Below are 16,489 nucleotides of genomic sequence, written 5' to 3' on the forward strand. Positions count from 1 at the left end.
ACTCTTTCAATACACAAACTTCGTTAGGCGGCAAAGACCTAGTCAAAGTAAATGTGAATTTTGCAAGTGCATTTGTCTATATATTCGCTCTAAAACTTACCAAGTCTACAACTAGTAAGATTCGCAATGGGAGTATCAATGTATCATCCTTGAACCAATCGTATGCTAAACAGCCTAGAGCATGGATTAAAGTGTACCTCCTGCTTTTTAATTATTGCATGCATTAGAACTTTTTTTTAAGAGAAAAATAGTAGTCATAGCGTAAAAATTAAAAAGTGACGGAGGGAGTAATTATCTAGAAGATTCCTCGATTTTAATTTTTAAAACTCCTAATTATAAAATCTAAGTAGGCCTTGTTTGGCAAAGAGATTTTTGAAGAGTTTTTAGCTTATTGTGCCCTATTAGAGGTTTGACTATTTAGAAAAGTTAATTTGGGTATTTGGTATACAGCTTATTAAAAAAGTTTTTTGGGCTCAAAATCTCTTTTACAAAAAGATCATTATAAGAGCTTTTTAAAATGAGCTTATTGAACAATTAGTTTTTTTGGCTATTAAATACACTAAAACAACTAACAATTTATAACTATTACCATACACTAATACACAACCAGCTAGTCAAATCATCTGATATAACTAGCTATATAAATCAGCTACCAGCTAAATACCAAATAGGGTTATGTATTTTCTCCATACGAGTTTATTTGAACCTTTACCCTAATTTGGTTTGATGTCATCACTTTATGTTTATTCTCTTATTACCACTCCAATATGATCTTTGATTAAGTATATTTTAATAACATAGGCAACTTACCTGATCATATAATGCAACCAAGAGCTTTCTTACCCGGAGGCAATGCTTCCATTACCCAAGTGTCATTAAAGAGCAGTAATCTCCTTTTGCATAGCCTCGCGCCACCCCTCATGTTGCATTGCCTCATTGAAATTTCGAGGCCCAGACACCGTATCCACAACTGCAATAAAGACACGGTGTCGCACAAAAAATTTATCACAATTCACAAAATGTGCTAAAGGATAGGGAGTATCTGAAGAGCATGGAGTAGACGATGAATGTGAGGAGATAAATGGACTAGAGATAGTATGTGCTACATAATCTTTGTGCCAACCCGGAGGATGTCGAGGGTGTTGACCACGGCCCAAATCAGAAGCAGAAGGTTTCGGAGTAGCCCCTGTGCCACAATCCGAATTGTCTACAGTAGCAGCGGCAGGAAAAACCGCGAGGGGGCTACAGTCAGCAGTGGCAGCCGCGGTTGGGCTGCGGTCCATGCTGCCTTTTTCCTCATTTTGAATTGTTCCTCCCAAATAATTTGGTATGCAATAATGCAAGAACGTGATCCATTTAAAGTGGCAACTTCTTTTTTTGGTGTTTAGAGAGCCACAAGAGTGGAGGTAAGAATCGATCTGAAGATCTCCTGGAATTGGGAGGGAAGCTTTAACCATTTGAGCTTTAACCGGGAGGCAAGTGCATTTGTCCATTTAAAGTGGCAACTTAATTCTCGTATAACAAGCCGTATTATAAATTGACTCTTTACTAGTACTTTCACTTGCCTACGAAAGCGAGTTTCAAGATGATAACATTTCCAACAAAACGGAAAGCACAATTTTCAACTTTTAATTGTGCGCAATAAGTAATGATCAATGTTTATACTTATGTCTGAGACATGAGACAAGATAATATTCATATTACAACGTTCAACTTAACAAACATAGGTTATTAATCTTAGCTAATAGGCCAAAAACTCATGTTAAAGCTCGTTATTACAGTACAAATTCGCAACACATAATTGGCATACTCGCAAGTCGCAACAGAAGTACAATGAAAATCTCCAAATTCTAATTGTAAAATGTAAACCATAAGTATTCTCATTAATTTTATTTTTTTTATGATACAAACCTCATAACTTCATAGTCACTCAAAGAATTGAGGACATAATAGTCATGAATTATACATACTGCATACCAAAAACACACAATTTCTCGCTTTTTTTTCTTTTTAAATCTTCAATTTGATAATCTCACCGACGGACCCACAAGAAGCCGTAAACGGTATCATTGATCGTTTTTTTCCTTTCTGTTTTTTAGGGTCAAATATTAAAAATCTACTGAGATCTAATCTTCTGCTTGAGGAAAATCTCACGGAGTTCAGCAACATCAATCTCAGCCGCACGATTAGCCGGCCTGTAGTATCCAGTTACGGGATCTGGGACCCACGAGTTCTCAGCTGACCGTCCGATCTCTTCTTTCGATGGTTTCTTCCCACTTCCTCCTACTCCTGAAACCCCTTGTGCTGCCGCAGCGTATCCTCGCCTGTTCATTCCAATATTTAAATTAAACGTTAAATCACTTTTTAGTACTTTTCTCCATCCGTTTAAAAAAACTATCTCGGAGTGAAACGACGAGTTTAAAGGAAAAGATTGATAAAAACGACGAGTTGGGCATACCTTTGAGAAGCAATGGAGACGTTGTCAGCGACAAGGGATAAAAACACCTTAGCGTTGAATAGAGAGCGAGCCATTGATACTTTTGTTGTTTGAAAATTTTATTTAAACGAGAATTGAATATAAAAAACGCCGCCGTAGAAGGAAGTTCTAGTCAAGCAAAACCTCCGTCGACGACGGCGGAAGAAGAGAATATGCAAGCTCTTTGTGTTGGCCTCTGTTATTTCACTGTTGAAGGAGGCTGTTGATTGTGGAGATGGGTTTTGGGAGGGGAGTGAATGGGGGTATATATAGAAGAGGGTTGAGGAGTGCAAGTGTAAATTAAATTAAAGAAAAAAAGTGTGGCAAGTGGTGAGAAATGAGAAACGAAGGTGTCCCGGTAGGGTTAGTAAAGGACTGGGTCAAATATGTGCGCCCTTTTTTCGGGTTTTCATCGCCTTCTAAGGGTACTATAAGGTCGTTTTACGTATTTGTCCCTCGTACGGAGTAATTGTCATCTCTGATCTCGGATACTAATAAGTATAAGTAGTAATTTATTATTCTCGTAGTTATCTTTTTGTTTCATCGTCTTCTTATTTTATTATTATTATTTTTATCTATATACAAATGTTTCATGCTTCGTAGTACATATAATAAGAGGCCAGCACTGCTATTATGATACTTCCAATTTTTTCCCTCATCCATTTTACCTAATCATACCGTAAATTAAAATGTACTTGTAAATTTCAAAATGAGGGAAATATATATATAAGATAGAGAAAGCAATAGAAGTAAGCTTAGTAATCATACTTAATTAATAAACTTGAATATTATATTTTTTCTGTTTTATCTAATTGGCCAAATTCTTTTTATATCTTTTAGTATTTGTTTTTTGCTTTTATCTAAATGGAATGCTAGCTTAATTGAAATATTGTGAATCAACATGTTGCCACGTTCATTGTTCATACACATCATAGTGAACCAAACATATTACCATCATCAACCCCCTTTTTTTTTTTTTTTTTTTTTTTTTTTTTTTTGGGAATCATAATTTATATTAGTTGATAGAGAATAATAATAAACAAAAAGAAATGTGTAATTCAATATATATATATATGAAATTTGTCCAAAATAAGTCAACCTTTATACGATTAGGCAAGGAAGGTTTGTGAGGGATTGAGTGTACAGTGCATGGGCAGTGGTTCCTGGGTGGCTCAGCAGGTGGTGGGTCAAAGGGGGTGAGGGATTTTCACAAAAAAGAATTTAGAAAATAAATAAGTAATAAAATAACATAAAAAAAAAAAGTAACCTGTTGGGCAGGTTGTAAGTTATTAGGCCTAACTAAATATAATACCCCAAAAGATCGACTTATTCTTAGTTTATTGAAAGATTGACTTATTTTTGACAAATTTTTCATATATATATATATATATATATATATATATATATATATATATATATTATTTTTGAACAAAGGTGTAATTCAATATTAACTCATACAATCACATAATATACAGAAAAAAATAAATCTGAAAATAAAAGGCTGAAAAAAAAGGTAACGGCAAAATCGCTTTCGGTCATTTGCAATGAAAGGCAGCAAAAAAATAGGAGACGAATAAACACATAAAAAATAGTGAAGGCACTTATTATGGTTTGAAACAGCAGAAGGCAAGTTGACCACAGTTATCAGAGGTGAGAACGAAGGTAGAAGTTTCAAGAAGCAAACAATGAAAAATTAAAAACAAAGATGGAGGTGATCCACCATACACGTGTAGTAAAAGTATAAGTAGTAATAATAAGAAGCGGCGTAGGTTCTGTGTATCTGTATCTTTCGTTTTCGAATCTCCTAAATTTAAATCAAACCAAAGCTTCTTGTTATCCCGTAGGACCACTCTGCCTTGCTCGTCGACCTCTGCTCTAATTATTTTAGACTTGATTTTTAAGATATCACTAATTTAGTTTCTTCTATCTCTCTCGCTTTTTGATTTTTATATTTCTTCAATTTGTCATTTTTCCCACTTGTATGGTTAATTGTGGTGTTGGGCTCAACTATACAGTTTCGTATCCTCTTCTAATTATGTACAAACTCAATACGAGTATACGACTAGTTCGACTACAAGTGTGTAACGATGTTTGACATATATGTACTTAATTATCAAGCATGGTCTAGTGGTAAACTTTATACTCCCTCCGCTTTTAGTTATTTGCAATAATGGGAGGTTGCACACATGCCAAGACAAATTTTTCAGAGATTGATTAATAGAGGAAAAGGGGGTAGTGGGGTATGTGATTAAAGAATGGAAATGGGAGGGAAAGTTATTCTTTTTTTATAAGGAGAGAGAAAAAGTGAAAAGTGTTGACCCAAATTTAAAATTTGGGGGCAATTTTTTGCCCCAAATTTTTAACCCCCCCCCCCCCTCTTTTTTTATTGTTTCAACATGCACACAGAAACCAGTGTAAGGGAAAATTTAAGAGGGAAACTTGAAATTTTCCCTCCATATACAAAATCCTTACAATTCAAATTTTTCCCCCCATTAAATTCTGCATTCAACAGGGGGTATTTAAAGGCCCTGCCAACAGTAACATCAGAATATTCAATGTTTACAAAAGATTACAGGACATTTAGTCCTCTTCCCAACAGTCAAGTCTAACTAAAATCCAAAAAAAAAAATCATACTGCAAAGTCAGTTGCAGCTTCATCGTCTTCTTTCTGGTTCAGCAACAGCAACCCAGTAAAAAAAAAAAGCTCCTACTCGTCATCACCAGACCTGACAACTAAGGAACTCAGCATCATAAGTACACTGAACATGTCAGGCATTTTTTCACATGATGCATTTTTTAGCATAGATCAGATGTTAAATGAGGAACTCAATATGGGAGACATTCATGCAGACATGGAAGGGACATGTCACAGTCAAAGCAACAGCACACATCATGGGGGTGGATTTCAGGAACCCAAAGGAAGAAAGCAACTGACTGTTCATCAGAAAAGGGAACTAGTAGATGGTTATCTACTCAAGCTGAGGGGGGGGGGGAGTTGCCAAGGGGTTACTTATCACAACAAGCAAGAAGACTCAATGTGCACAGATCAACAATCCAAAGAGTTTTCACAGACATCAAAAACCAAATGGCAATGGGGAATGTCATAGATGTCAGAAGCAAAAAATTGGGAAAAACTGGACCCAAACCCAAAGAATACACTGATGAGTTTATGTAGTCAGCACCTTTGTACAAGAGGGCAACTGAGAGAAGCTATGGAGCTACTCTAAAGATTTCATCTACAGCCATTCACAAACTAAAGAAACAGGGGGGACTCAGAACTCATACAAGCACAAACCACCCAGCACTCACATCCAACCACAAAATAGCTAGGATGAAATGGGTTTTAAATCACATACTACCTGCCACACAGAACAGGGACCCCAAGTTTATGGACATGCAACAAGTGGTCCATGTTGATGAGAAGTGGTTCTACTTGAACCCAGAAAATAGGAGGTTTTACCTTCTACCAAATGAGCCAAACCCCTATAGAGCCCAACAGTCCAAGAGGTTCAAAATCAAAGGGATGTTCATGGCAGCCATAGGGAAACCAGTGTTTTCCCCTAATGGAGAAGTACTTCATGATGGAAAATATGGAATATGGCCATTTGTGTATGAAACTACAGCCAACAAAAAAAGCAAAAACAGAGATGTTGGTACAGTGGAAATAAAAGCCACACAGAATGTAAACAAAGAAGCTATAAGGGCAATGCTATTAACAAATGTTATTCTTGGAATCAAAGCAAAATGGCCTTCACATCTGCCCAAGGACATATTCATTCAGTGGGATAATGCAAGACCTCATCAAATTCCAAGGGATGAGGAATTTGAATCAGCATGTCAGTCAAAAGGATTCAACATTCAATTCATCTCTCAGCCAGCACAGTCTCCTAACTTAAATGTGCTGGATCAAGGGCTGTTCAATGTAATACAATCCATACAATACCAATCCTTTCCCAAGAACCTTAAGGAACTCATTGACAAAGTGAAAGAGGCTTATGATTTGTTCAATCCAATGTTGAACAAGCACTGTTGGATAACTCTACAGTGTTGCATGGAAGAGATACTAAGGCACAAAGGAGGGAATAATTTTACCCCACCCCATAAAGGAAAAAAAAAAACTTGAGAGGATAGGGATGCTGCCAAAGATACTACATGTGGACAAGAATGTGGTTCAAGAGGCTGTGGATTACCTCAACACTCTATTCATATCAACAAGTCAAGAGAATGTGGAAGATGAAGAGATGCAAGTAGATGCAGACTGAACTGAAGTCAAACAATGGAAGAAGGTTCTAGTGAGACTGCCACACATAACCAGTGAGAAGCTATGAACATGAATTCAAATAGTATGTGCTGTGTTATTATTTTTTGTTTATTACAGCATGTCTTAACAACCTATAAGTGGGAAATGTACAAGTTTTTGTCAACTTCTATAAGTTTTAATTACAAAGGTGGTTGTTTTTATTTACAAGTACATAACAAAACCATCATCTACATGTGCAAAACAGAGACATAGCATCATTCCATCAGATGGGATATTTTTTTTTCATAGACATTGCATAACTGGTTCCCTCAACAACTACCATCTGGAGTAGTTGGAGCAACTCCAAGTTATGAATGTTAGCTGTCAATTGAGTCCCTTCATCAGTTGGAATTTACAGGCACACACAACAAAGTGAGGGACTCTTATGTAACCTAGGGACAGATATGAGATAGGGGGACTCATACAGGCACAGTCATGCAACCCACAAGTTCATCATCATTCACCATAGCACAAACCCCATTGCCAATTGGACATGAAATTACCAATAGCCCATTCACTGCCCACCAATAGCTACCATGAATAGCAGACAAATCATACAGCATTTTAAATTGTTAAAACAGGACAACCACCAACTAAAGCTTTGAGCAACCCCACCATAAGGGCAACCAGAGCAAAAAGAGGGTAACCAGAGCAAAAATAGGCCAACCAGAGCAGAGATAGGGAAAACAGAGAAAAATTGGGGAAACCATAGCAAAATTGGGGAATCTAGAGAGCAATTAGGGCAACCAGAGCAAAATTAGGGCAAGGACAGCAAAATAAGGACAACCAGACCACAAGTAGGCCAACCAGACCAAAATTAGGAAAACCATATCAAAATTAGGGCAACCAGAGCACAATTAGGGCAACCAGAGCACAATTAGGCCAACAACAGCAAAATTAGGGCAACCATAGCACAATTAGGGCAACCAGAGCACAATTAGGCCAACAACAGCAACATTAGGGTAACTAGAGCACAATTACACCAACAAGAGTAAAATTAGGACAACCACAACAACATTAGGACAACCACAACAAAACTAGGACAACCAGAGCACAATTAGGGCAACCACAACACAATTAGGCCAACAAGAGCAAAAATAGGGCAACCACAGCAAAATTAGGACAACCAGCATGAAATACGAACAACAATTAACAATTTAAGACACATAATAGAATGTAGGTAAAGAAATGCGTTACGCTGCTAGATTAGTTTGAGGTAGAGGTGAAAGGGGTGTACGACCCTGCACTTTCAACAGATTCAGCCATAGGGGACTCAGATCTCAGGCGCTTTCTCCCAGTCTGGACGTGGGTAGACTTAGATCTGACCTCACGCACCTCCTCCTTAACAGATCTACCCTCTACAGGGGTTGGAACTGGGGTATCGTCATCATCGTTATCAAGAATAACGATTTCAGGAGCCTTCTTGACGCAAACCTCAACGTCTTTGCCCAGATCTGACTTCGACGCCTCACTACGCTCCTCATCTGAGTCGTAAGGAGTCAGTTTGGCACCCCACCCACCTCCACGTTTCATATCAAGGTACATAGCAGTACGCGTCCCTATCAAACACATCTTCCCAGTGCGTTTCTGGCATTTGTAGGTGGCCACAACGTCACGATCTGCCTTGTTACGGTTAGGGGACTCATTTTGTAAGCGTTTTGGAAGAATTAGGGACAAGGACACCTAGATCTGCCAAAGTTAGGGTTTGGAATTGGAGAGAGAGTGAGAAAAGGGACGAACTATATGTGAGAAGAGAGAGAGTGCGAGAGTGATAAACGAAAACACAGAGTAATTCTGTGTAAGTGACAGAGGTGAACCCAGATGAAAAACTATCATTAATGGTGGTGGATGAGAGGTTCATTGAATTGGGTAGTTGGGAAGATGAATAGGTCTTCAGAATTAAAATGGGATGGTGTAGGATAATTTTTTGGTGGGAATGGTTATGTTAAATGGGTTGGGATTAACTTAAGTTAAAAACAATTACACAATTGCTTAGAATATAATTTGTTTTTTAAGGGACAAATTTGTAATTTCACATATTATAAAGTTCCTAAATTTGGAAATAAATCAGTTTGTTGCAAATAATATAAAGCACCCCGATTTGGTAAATGTTGCAGATAACTAAAAGCGGAGGTAGTATCTTACAACCATAAGGTAGGGGATCAAACTCCAATAAAGACATTTTGGGGTTTTAATCCAAAAATTATACTTCCTCCGTTCTTTTTTTATTGCATCATAGGGGTTTTGGAGGCAAAATTTGGTAGTGAAAAAAAGTAAGAGAGAGAAACGTAAAAATACAAAATTATCCATGTAATATAAAGATAAACTAAAAAGTAAGTGTGAAAAAATAAGGGTATGTTGGGTATTTGCAGTGTGAATATAGATATTTTTTGTCCTAAAATGGAAATGATGCAATATTTGTGAAACTTCCCTAAAAGGCAAGTGATGCGATATTAAAAGAACGGAAGAAGTATTAAAAATGAATTATGTTACAACCACATTGATTTCAATCCCAAAATAGGACACAAAAATCCATACTACAACTAATTATAGTACTTAAAAAATCCATCTTACAAGCCGAAAGTACTACAAATAACATGTAACAAACAAATTGTACCCACCCATTACTTTTAATAATAGCAAAAAAAAAAAAAAAAAAAAAAAAAAAAGGTAAAGTGACCTTAGAGACCGGTTGTTTATCAACCGGCCTCTTTGACCCATTATTCTTAACAATAGCAAAATATGACCTTAGAGACCAGTTGTTTAAACAACAGGTCTTTTTTAATTAAAAAAGAAAGCAGCACGGTAGTGAATAGTCTGAATATTGCCTCACTGTTAGCATTACTACAAGCATCTAAGAACCGGTCTCTTTGATTGATTTTTTTTTTTTAATTGAACTTTATTTTCTTTTTTGGGCTGGTGAGTCACGTGCACCACTGTGCACCAATGTAGCTCCGCCCATGGAATCTTCTTACCCTCCTCTCCCCCCACTCCCAAAGTGCCTAGCTCGCTAATCCTAGTCAGGAGGACCTATGAAAGGTTTCGGCCTGGTAGGGCCTTTATCCTTACCAACCGAAAAAAAGATATAAGATATATATATATATATATATATATATATATATATATAATCCTATAAAGGCTATTTAGGTTAGTTAGATGAGTTCATGTGAAGGAAATATACCTTAAGTCTTGTTTTGGTTGACTTATTTTTAACTAATCGTACCGTTACCAAATTATAGAGTACAAGTTAATAACTACTCTGTTGTTTTAATAGCTACTAGCTAGTTACTTAAAAATCTAAAAGTCTATAGGTACTGCTATTTTTCACAAACATGGCCATAGGGAGAGATTGGAACATGATTGTATTTGTTTCACAATACAATGTTGCGAACTAATAACTAATTCAAATCAGGATGCTATAGGTTTAATCCCCCACTAAATTGGGAGAATGGATTTCCTTGCTCTTTCTCCCCACTCTCCCAAATTATCTAAAAATCTAACCCATAACCCCGAGCCAAAGGTTAATAAAATGTACTCATTCTGTTTTCAAATACTTGACTTTTTAAAAATAACCACATTTGTTACACTTTTACATTAAGGTCCTTTTTGGTTGAAGGGATGGAAAAGAAAAGAAAGGAAAGGGTTTTACTCATGTTCTCATGTTTGGTTGAATTAATAACATGAGAATTCAAAGGAAAGAAAGGGAAGTGGGAGGAAAGTTCCTTTACAAATTTTTAGCTTTCCTTTCCTCCCAACATTGGAGGAATTTGGCAAGAAAGAAAAAAGAATTGAAGCAGCTTCTAAGGTCAGTTTTTTTTCCTTGCATATGTACGCCTTTTACATTTTTTTTTCCTCATTCTGTATTAAAATTTATATTTTACTTCGATTTCTCTTTCCTGTTTTTTCTCATAATCATCTCTAATTATTTTGGCTATGCACATCCTTTTCTTCAGGTATGTTTCGCTTTCTCTTTTTAAATTTAGATCTCTTAATATGAAACTTGATGAATTATACAACACAAAAAGACACAAATAATAGGATTTCACTATTTCAATTTTTATGAACTAGGATGACGAGTGACTATAAGCTGGAGATGAATCATCCAAGAAATGGAAGAAGTATGTGGTTAAAAAATATATATCACATAAATAGATTAATCATGTACATGTTATTTATGGAGTCTAATAATGATTGTTGAACTATTCAAATTAAAGAATGTATACGGTTACTTCCAAATATAAATCATAGTAGGCAGTTATTTTATCTCAGTGTCATAAAAGACAATTATTTAATAAGTTATATTGGAGTAAAAATTATTTTTAGATAACAAATTCAGGTAATGGGATAACACCATATAAGTCATTACCTTTTAGTTAATGTTATTACTATTATTACTACTACAATGGTTGGGAAAAAGGGACTAGCTGCATTAAATGTATTATGTTCTTAAGATTTTGAGAATTGATATACTCCCTCCATTCCTAAATGTGCGATTCACTTTGCATTTGCACGGTTTCCAACAAACATTTTTGACCATTAATAACTTTGGCTACGTATAAGTAAAATTTTTAAAAAGTTGATGTTTTGAAAAGTTATCATAAGGGAAGGAAAAATTAGAAAATAACACCACAAAATCCATAAAAAAATGGATTATAACACCACAAAATCTCAAACTTTTATTTTAACACCACTAAAAAATCCAAAAATTGGATTTCACCACCATCTAACGGATTCTTGGATGGAATCCGTTAGTGGGGCTCACAGTGGACACGTGTCACTCAGCGACTTGTTTAAAAAAAAATAAAAACAAAAAATAAAAAAAAAAGATTAAAACCCTAAATCCTAATCCAACCCAGCCCCACCACACCTGCCAAGCCGCCGACAACCCAACCCAACCGCCGGAACCCCCTAACCTCTCGCCGGAACCCCCTGACCCCACCAAAACCGCCCACTCCACCAATTCCCCCTTCCGCCTTCACAAAAAAATATAATCAATTGAACCGCTGACGTGGACAGTATATTTGGAATTGATAAAAATGTGACTGTATTTGTGGAATTACAACACTTCTCAACATTATTTTGGGAAAGCACTCGAATAATTCGTGCAATCACTAATATTTTTTTTATTCTGTTTTAGTCTATCAATGAGTGTGGAGTAAAAAAGTTGGGTGATGTTTGGCATTGCAGTATTCTAGTTTTAATTTGCTGATTAGGACGTTTTTTGTTTTTTTTTTTTTCACAATTTTGAAAATAATTCGGTTTGTAAACAATTTAGTTTCGGTTTAAATAGATTTTTTATCCAATTCAAATGATTTCGGGTTAGAAACGGTTTGGATTAACAATGGTTCGATTATGTTTTGATTAGGTTCTATTTCATCATTTCGGTTTAGACACGGTTTGGTTTGTTATCAGGTTCGATTATTTTACGTTTTAATATTATTCGGGTTGGTTTAGTTTTGGGCTTACTAAAAAACGATACGGGTTGGTTTTCAATTTCAAATAATCGATTTGGTTCAATTTGGGTCGGTCAGTTTCGGTTTGAAATTTATAAGTGACTTATTGCATAATAATAGATTAATAGCATAATGGGTGTTAATTTTTTTTTTTTTGACGGGAAGCGAAATCATTTTATTAAGATTCAAGGGTGTTAATCTTACTCACAACATGACTCAATTAAAGTATTTTATAAAAAATTAAAAAAAACTAGTGCAAATGTGATGAACACGGTACCAATAACGAGAATAATTGCATTTTTTTTTCCTAAACTATGCCCTTGAGATTGTTAAGTTTCTAAGGTGTACCCATATTTTTTCAAAATTACAAATTGTGCCCTCCAACTTAAGGTGATTAATCAATCGTATCCTCTAATGTTAACTCAACGTTAGTAATTGTAAAAAAAAAGGGAAGTAATAAGAAGCGAATGAGGAAAAAAAAAAGAAAAAGTACACCGATAGCTTGACATATCAATGGTTGCTTGTAAAAGAAAGAAGAAAAGTAGATGAGAAAATGTGAAAAATAAATAAAAAATTGCTTACTATTAATCCCCTAATATAACTCTAACCAATTTGGAGTGAAATTTTTCTCCAAATTTGGATAATTAATATTTAACACAACTATTAACATTGGGTTAACATCAAATAGTACGGTTAAATAAATATTTTAAGTTAAAGGGCACATCTTGTAATTTTAAAAAGTATAGGCATACCTTATAACTCAATTAACCAAAGGGGTAAGCTTAGAAAAAAAAACCTTTTTTTTAAGAAAGAATTGCATTGGGTTGTTGGGGAATAAACGGAGTACTTGCTATTAGGTCCGTTATGCCAACTGTAATACGGAGTAGTACGGGAATTTCAAATGTGGCAAAACATCCTAATAAGACAAAAGGAAATGACCCCTATACCCATAATAAATGATTGAAAAGACTTTTATACCCCCATAATTTACAAATAAAAGATACTACCTCCGCCCACGAATATCTGCAACATTTGCCAAATTTGGATGCTTGGAGTATCTGCAACAAATTTTTTTCTTTCCTTTTTTGGTAATATTTAACTATTAATTACCTACTATTACTCACTTTTTGGTTAGTGGTCCCCTCCACCACTTATTACCCACTACCTAAAACTCACTACAAATATTTGTGTTCACACTATAAATACCAAATATACCCTTATTTTTCAACACTTAAATGTTTAGTTTATATATATCATTATATGGGTAATTTTGTATTTTTACCTTTCTCTCTCATTAATTAAACCCACCAAAACTCAATTAACACTCCCCTGAAAGTTTTACCTAGGAGTCCACTCATTTGTACTTTGTTGCAGATATTCGTAGGCGGAGGTAGTACTACCAAAGGGAAAAAAAAAAGCCGATGAACATAGCCCTGGATAGTGCTTCTTTTCTCTCTGATTCTCCATTGAAGTGCACTCAACATCCCACTTCACGTTTTCCCCATTGAAGCAGTTTCCGAGGTAAGTTGTTTCTTTTAGTAATCATCATATCAATTTCAAAATCTAGGGTTCATCTTTCATCTAATCTAATTTAATTATCTCAATTATATTGGTTCTAAATACTAATAGTATGAAAGATCATAACCAGCGAAAAAACAAAATTATGTATTTTTTCCCTGGGCATAGGGCGGCCGCCCCTCCTGCCCTGCTTCAGGGACGGGCCTGCCTCTTGGTTGTTTAATTTGTGCTAATCTTGGTCTGGATTGTTTTGATTTTGGTTTTTACCTTGATCTTAAGGAATTGATAATGTGGTTGAGTTTGATTTAAATCTTATACTTGATTAAGGTATCTCGTAGAAATTCTAAATTCAATTTTGTCTCTTTAAAATTCAGAATTTCAGAATTTGCACAAGATGTAGAATTTTTCTTGTTTGTCTAATTTGTTGTTGTTGAACTTTTGATGCTATTGTTGTCTAATTTGTTGTTGAGGATAAACGAGCCCAACCCAATCTGACATGATATGGATATGAGGTTGAAACGTTGTACCAGCACCACTACTACCTTGCAAGAGGACGTTCATAATAGAAACCTTGATAGACTTACTTGCCTACCTGATGAATTGTTAATTTATATAATTTCTTCACTTCCTACTAAGGATGCTGCTGCTGCTTGCACCTCCTCTAAGAGGATGATTAACAATATATTCCATTCGCTTACCAGCCTTAACTTTGATGATTCGCCTATAAGTCATTGTTTGGTGACACCCTATGCAATCGAACGTTTCCCCACTTTTGTTGCCTTTGTAGACTCCGTTCTCCTATCATACCACTCTCGCTATCTTACAAGCTTTAGTCTTGGAGTGGGTGCGCCTGTGTTCAGAGGTCCAGGTATAATCCCAAGCATAAAGAATATCGGTGTCGCAACGGCTGTTGTCCAGACTTGAAATCCTCGCATATTAATGCTTGGATTTCTTTTCCTTTAACCTTTTCTGGACTCAAGGAGCTCAACCTCCGTATTAATGTGAGGGAAGAAGGGGATATTCAGCTGCCACCGGAAATTTTCACGTGTGAGACATTAGAGATTTTGAAGCTTGATACTAACCTTGGTCTTGAATCTTGATCAAGCTTCAACCTCTACATCCTTCCGTCTTCCCAGCCTGAAACTACTCTCCTTTCGTGCTGCTATGATTCCCGACGATGGCCTTGTGACAAGGCTTGTTTCAAGCTGCCCTATACTTGAAGATCTCACTTTGGTTGCAACCTGGAAACATGCCTGTTATATAAGTATCTCTTCATCTTCTCTTCGGAGACTATCTCTGGAAGTGTGGAACAAATTTGAGGAGCATCACAGCAGTGACTTGGTACTTATTCATACTCCTAATTTGGAGTATCTTCACTACACTTAGCATCACATTACAACATCACAAACATGGATCGCCTTGTCGAAGCAGACCTTGATATTGAAAATGACTTATTGGAGGTTGCATTTGAGGTTTCTGGCCAGCTAAAACTCAGCCTTTTGAGGCCATTGTCTAATGTTCAGCATTTAACTTTGATCGATTTATTTTTACAGGTTTGTCTCAATTTCTGATCTTGCCTCCATTCTGTCATCAATTTGATTTTAATTGATTAACTGACTTGACTGCTTGTTATCTGTTGATATAAAGAATTAAACCATGAAGATTTAAAGGATCAACTGCCGGTGTTTTGTTATTTGAAGTGTTTAGAACTGGGTTTCTATGAAGGTAGCTTTTGGGATAGTATATTATTGGGATTTCTTAATTGTTCGCCTGTCTTGGAAACACTTGTATTCCCTGAGGTTAGTGTACATGTCGCTTTGTTCTAATTTGATATATTTTCACATACATGGATTGAATTCAGGAATGGTTTAACAAATTTACTTTTATTGCCATCTAATTTGCAGGGGTTAACTGCATAGCCTGATTGCCATGAGGAGGAGGAACTTGCTTCAGAACAACAGTTTTGCAGAACAGCTCTAGCAGATGTGCCTACCACATGTTGCAGATATCATCTTAAATAAATTGTGATTAAAAGTTTCTTGGGATATGACAGGGAAATAGATTTGATCCAATTTTTCCTGACGTATGCATTAGTTCTGGAGAATTTGGTCATATACCCGGGTCGCAGTGCAAATGTAGATCAAATGATGACAGTTGAGAGCACACTGCAAAACTTACCGCGTGCCTCTGTCACCTGTTCAATTCAAGTAGTGTAGATTTGGATAGTTGATTTGTTGTAATTGCTTCAATTTTGGCATTTTTCTGATGTTAATTGCTGCCCTAGTACTTTGCTTTTGATGATAATTGATTGTTTTAACAATGTCAATCTTGTGATTTCAGGGAATATAAGTTGAAATTCTTGATTTGAGAATTGAGAGCATCATAAATCTGCACATTTGTTTCCTGTTATCTACTAGTTAGGGTTGTGATTAATAACTTGTCTTATGTCATACTGTAGGTTATAAGGGCATCGGAATGAGTATCGATATTCTAAAATTACAAGCACTATGTTTCTTTGATAGGTTAGGAATTAAATATGGGGATTAGATTCTAACTATAAGACTCTTATACTTCTGATTTAATTTCACCCTGCTCTTGCTCGGTTGCTCCTGGTGGGATTTACTACTCTCGGGAAACTTTAATGGCTTGAAATGCCAATTTTGTAGTTAGGGAGAGGATTTATGAAGGTTGTTCAATTGATTTGGTAAATTTGTTACATATTTTAATACTTTTTAAATTGCA

At 35.8% G+C, this 16,489-nt stretch overlaps 2 protein-coding genes and 1 long non-coding RNA gene across 3 annotated transcripts; 2 read left to right on the forward strand and 1 right to left on the reverse strand.

Moving 5' to 3' along the window:
• Positions 1-1,834: 1,834 nt before the first annotated feature.
• On the reverse strand, positions 1,835-2,733 carry LOC110689825 (late embryogenesis abundant protein Lea5-like). Its single transcript, XM_021866652.1, has 2 exons — positions 2,459-2,733; positions 1,835-2,324 (listed from the first exon to the last, which is right to left on the reverse strand). The coding sequence occupies exons 1-2, from the start codon at positions 2,530-2,532 to the stop codon at positions 2,117-2,119; spliced, it is 282 nt and encodes a 93-aa protein (XP_021722344.1). The 5' UTR covers positions 2,533-2,733; the 3' UTR covers positions 1,835-2,116.
• A 3,074-nt stretch (positions 2,734-5,807) lies between these two features.
• Positions 5,808-6,599, forward strand: LOC110689909. The gene has a single exon (XM_021866735.1). It carries the CDS (start codon positions 5,808-5,810, stop codon positions 6,597-6,599), a length of 792 nt encoding a protein of 263 aa, XP_021722427.1.
• Positions 6,600-13,595: 6,996 nt separating this feature from the next.
• On the forward strand, positions 13,596-16,118 carry LOC110689826. The gene is made up of 3 exons (XR_002504962.1): positions 13,596-15,300; positions 15,395-15,546; positions 15,652-16,118. It is a non-coding gene; the product is annotated as an uncharacterized LOC110689826 (long non-coding RNA).
• The last annotated feature ends 371 nt before the right edge of the window (positions 16,119-16,489 follow it).

Source organism: Chenopodium quinoa, unplaced genomic scaffold (assembly GCF_001683475.1).
Source record: "Chenopodium quinoa cultivar QQ74 unplaced genomic scaffold, ASM168347v1, whole genome shotgun sequence".
Lineage (NCBI taxonomy): Eukaryota > Viridiplantae > Streptophyta > Magnoliopsida > Caryophyllales > Amaranthaceae > Chenopodium > Chenopodium quinoa.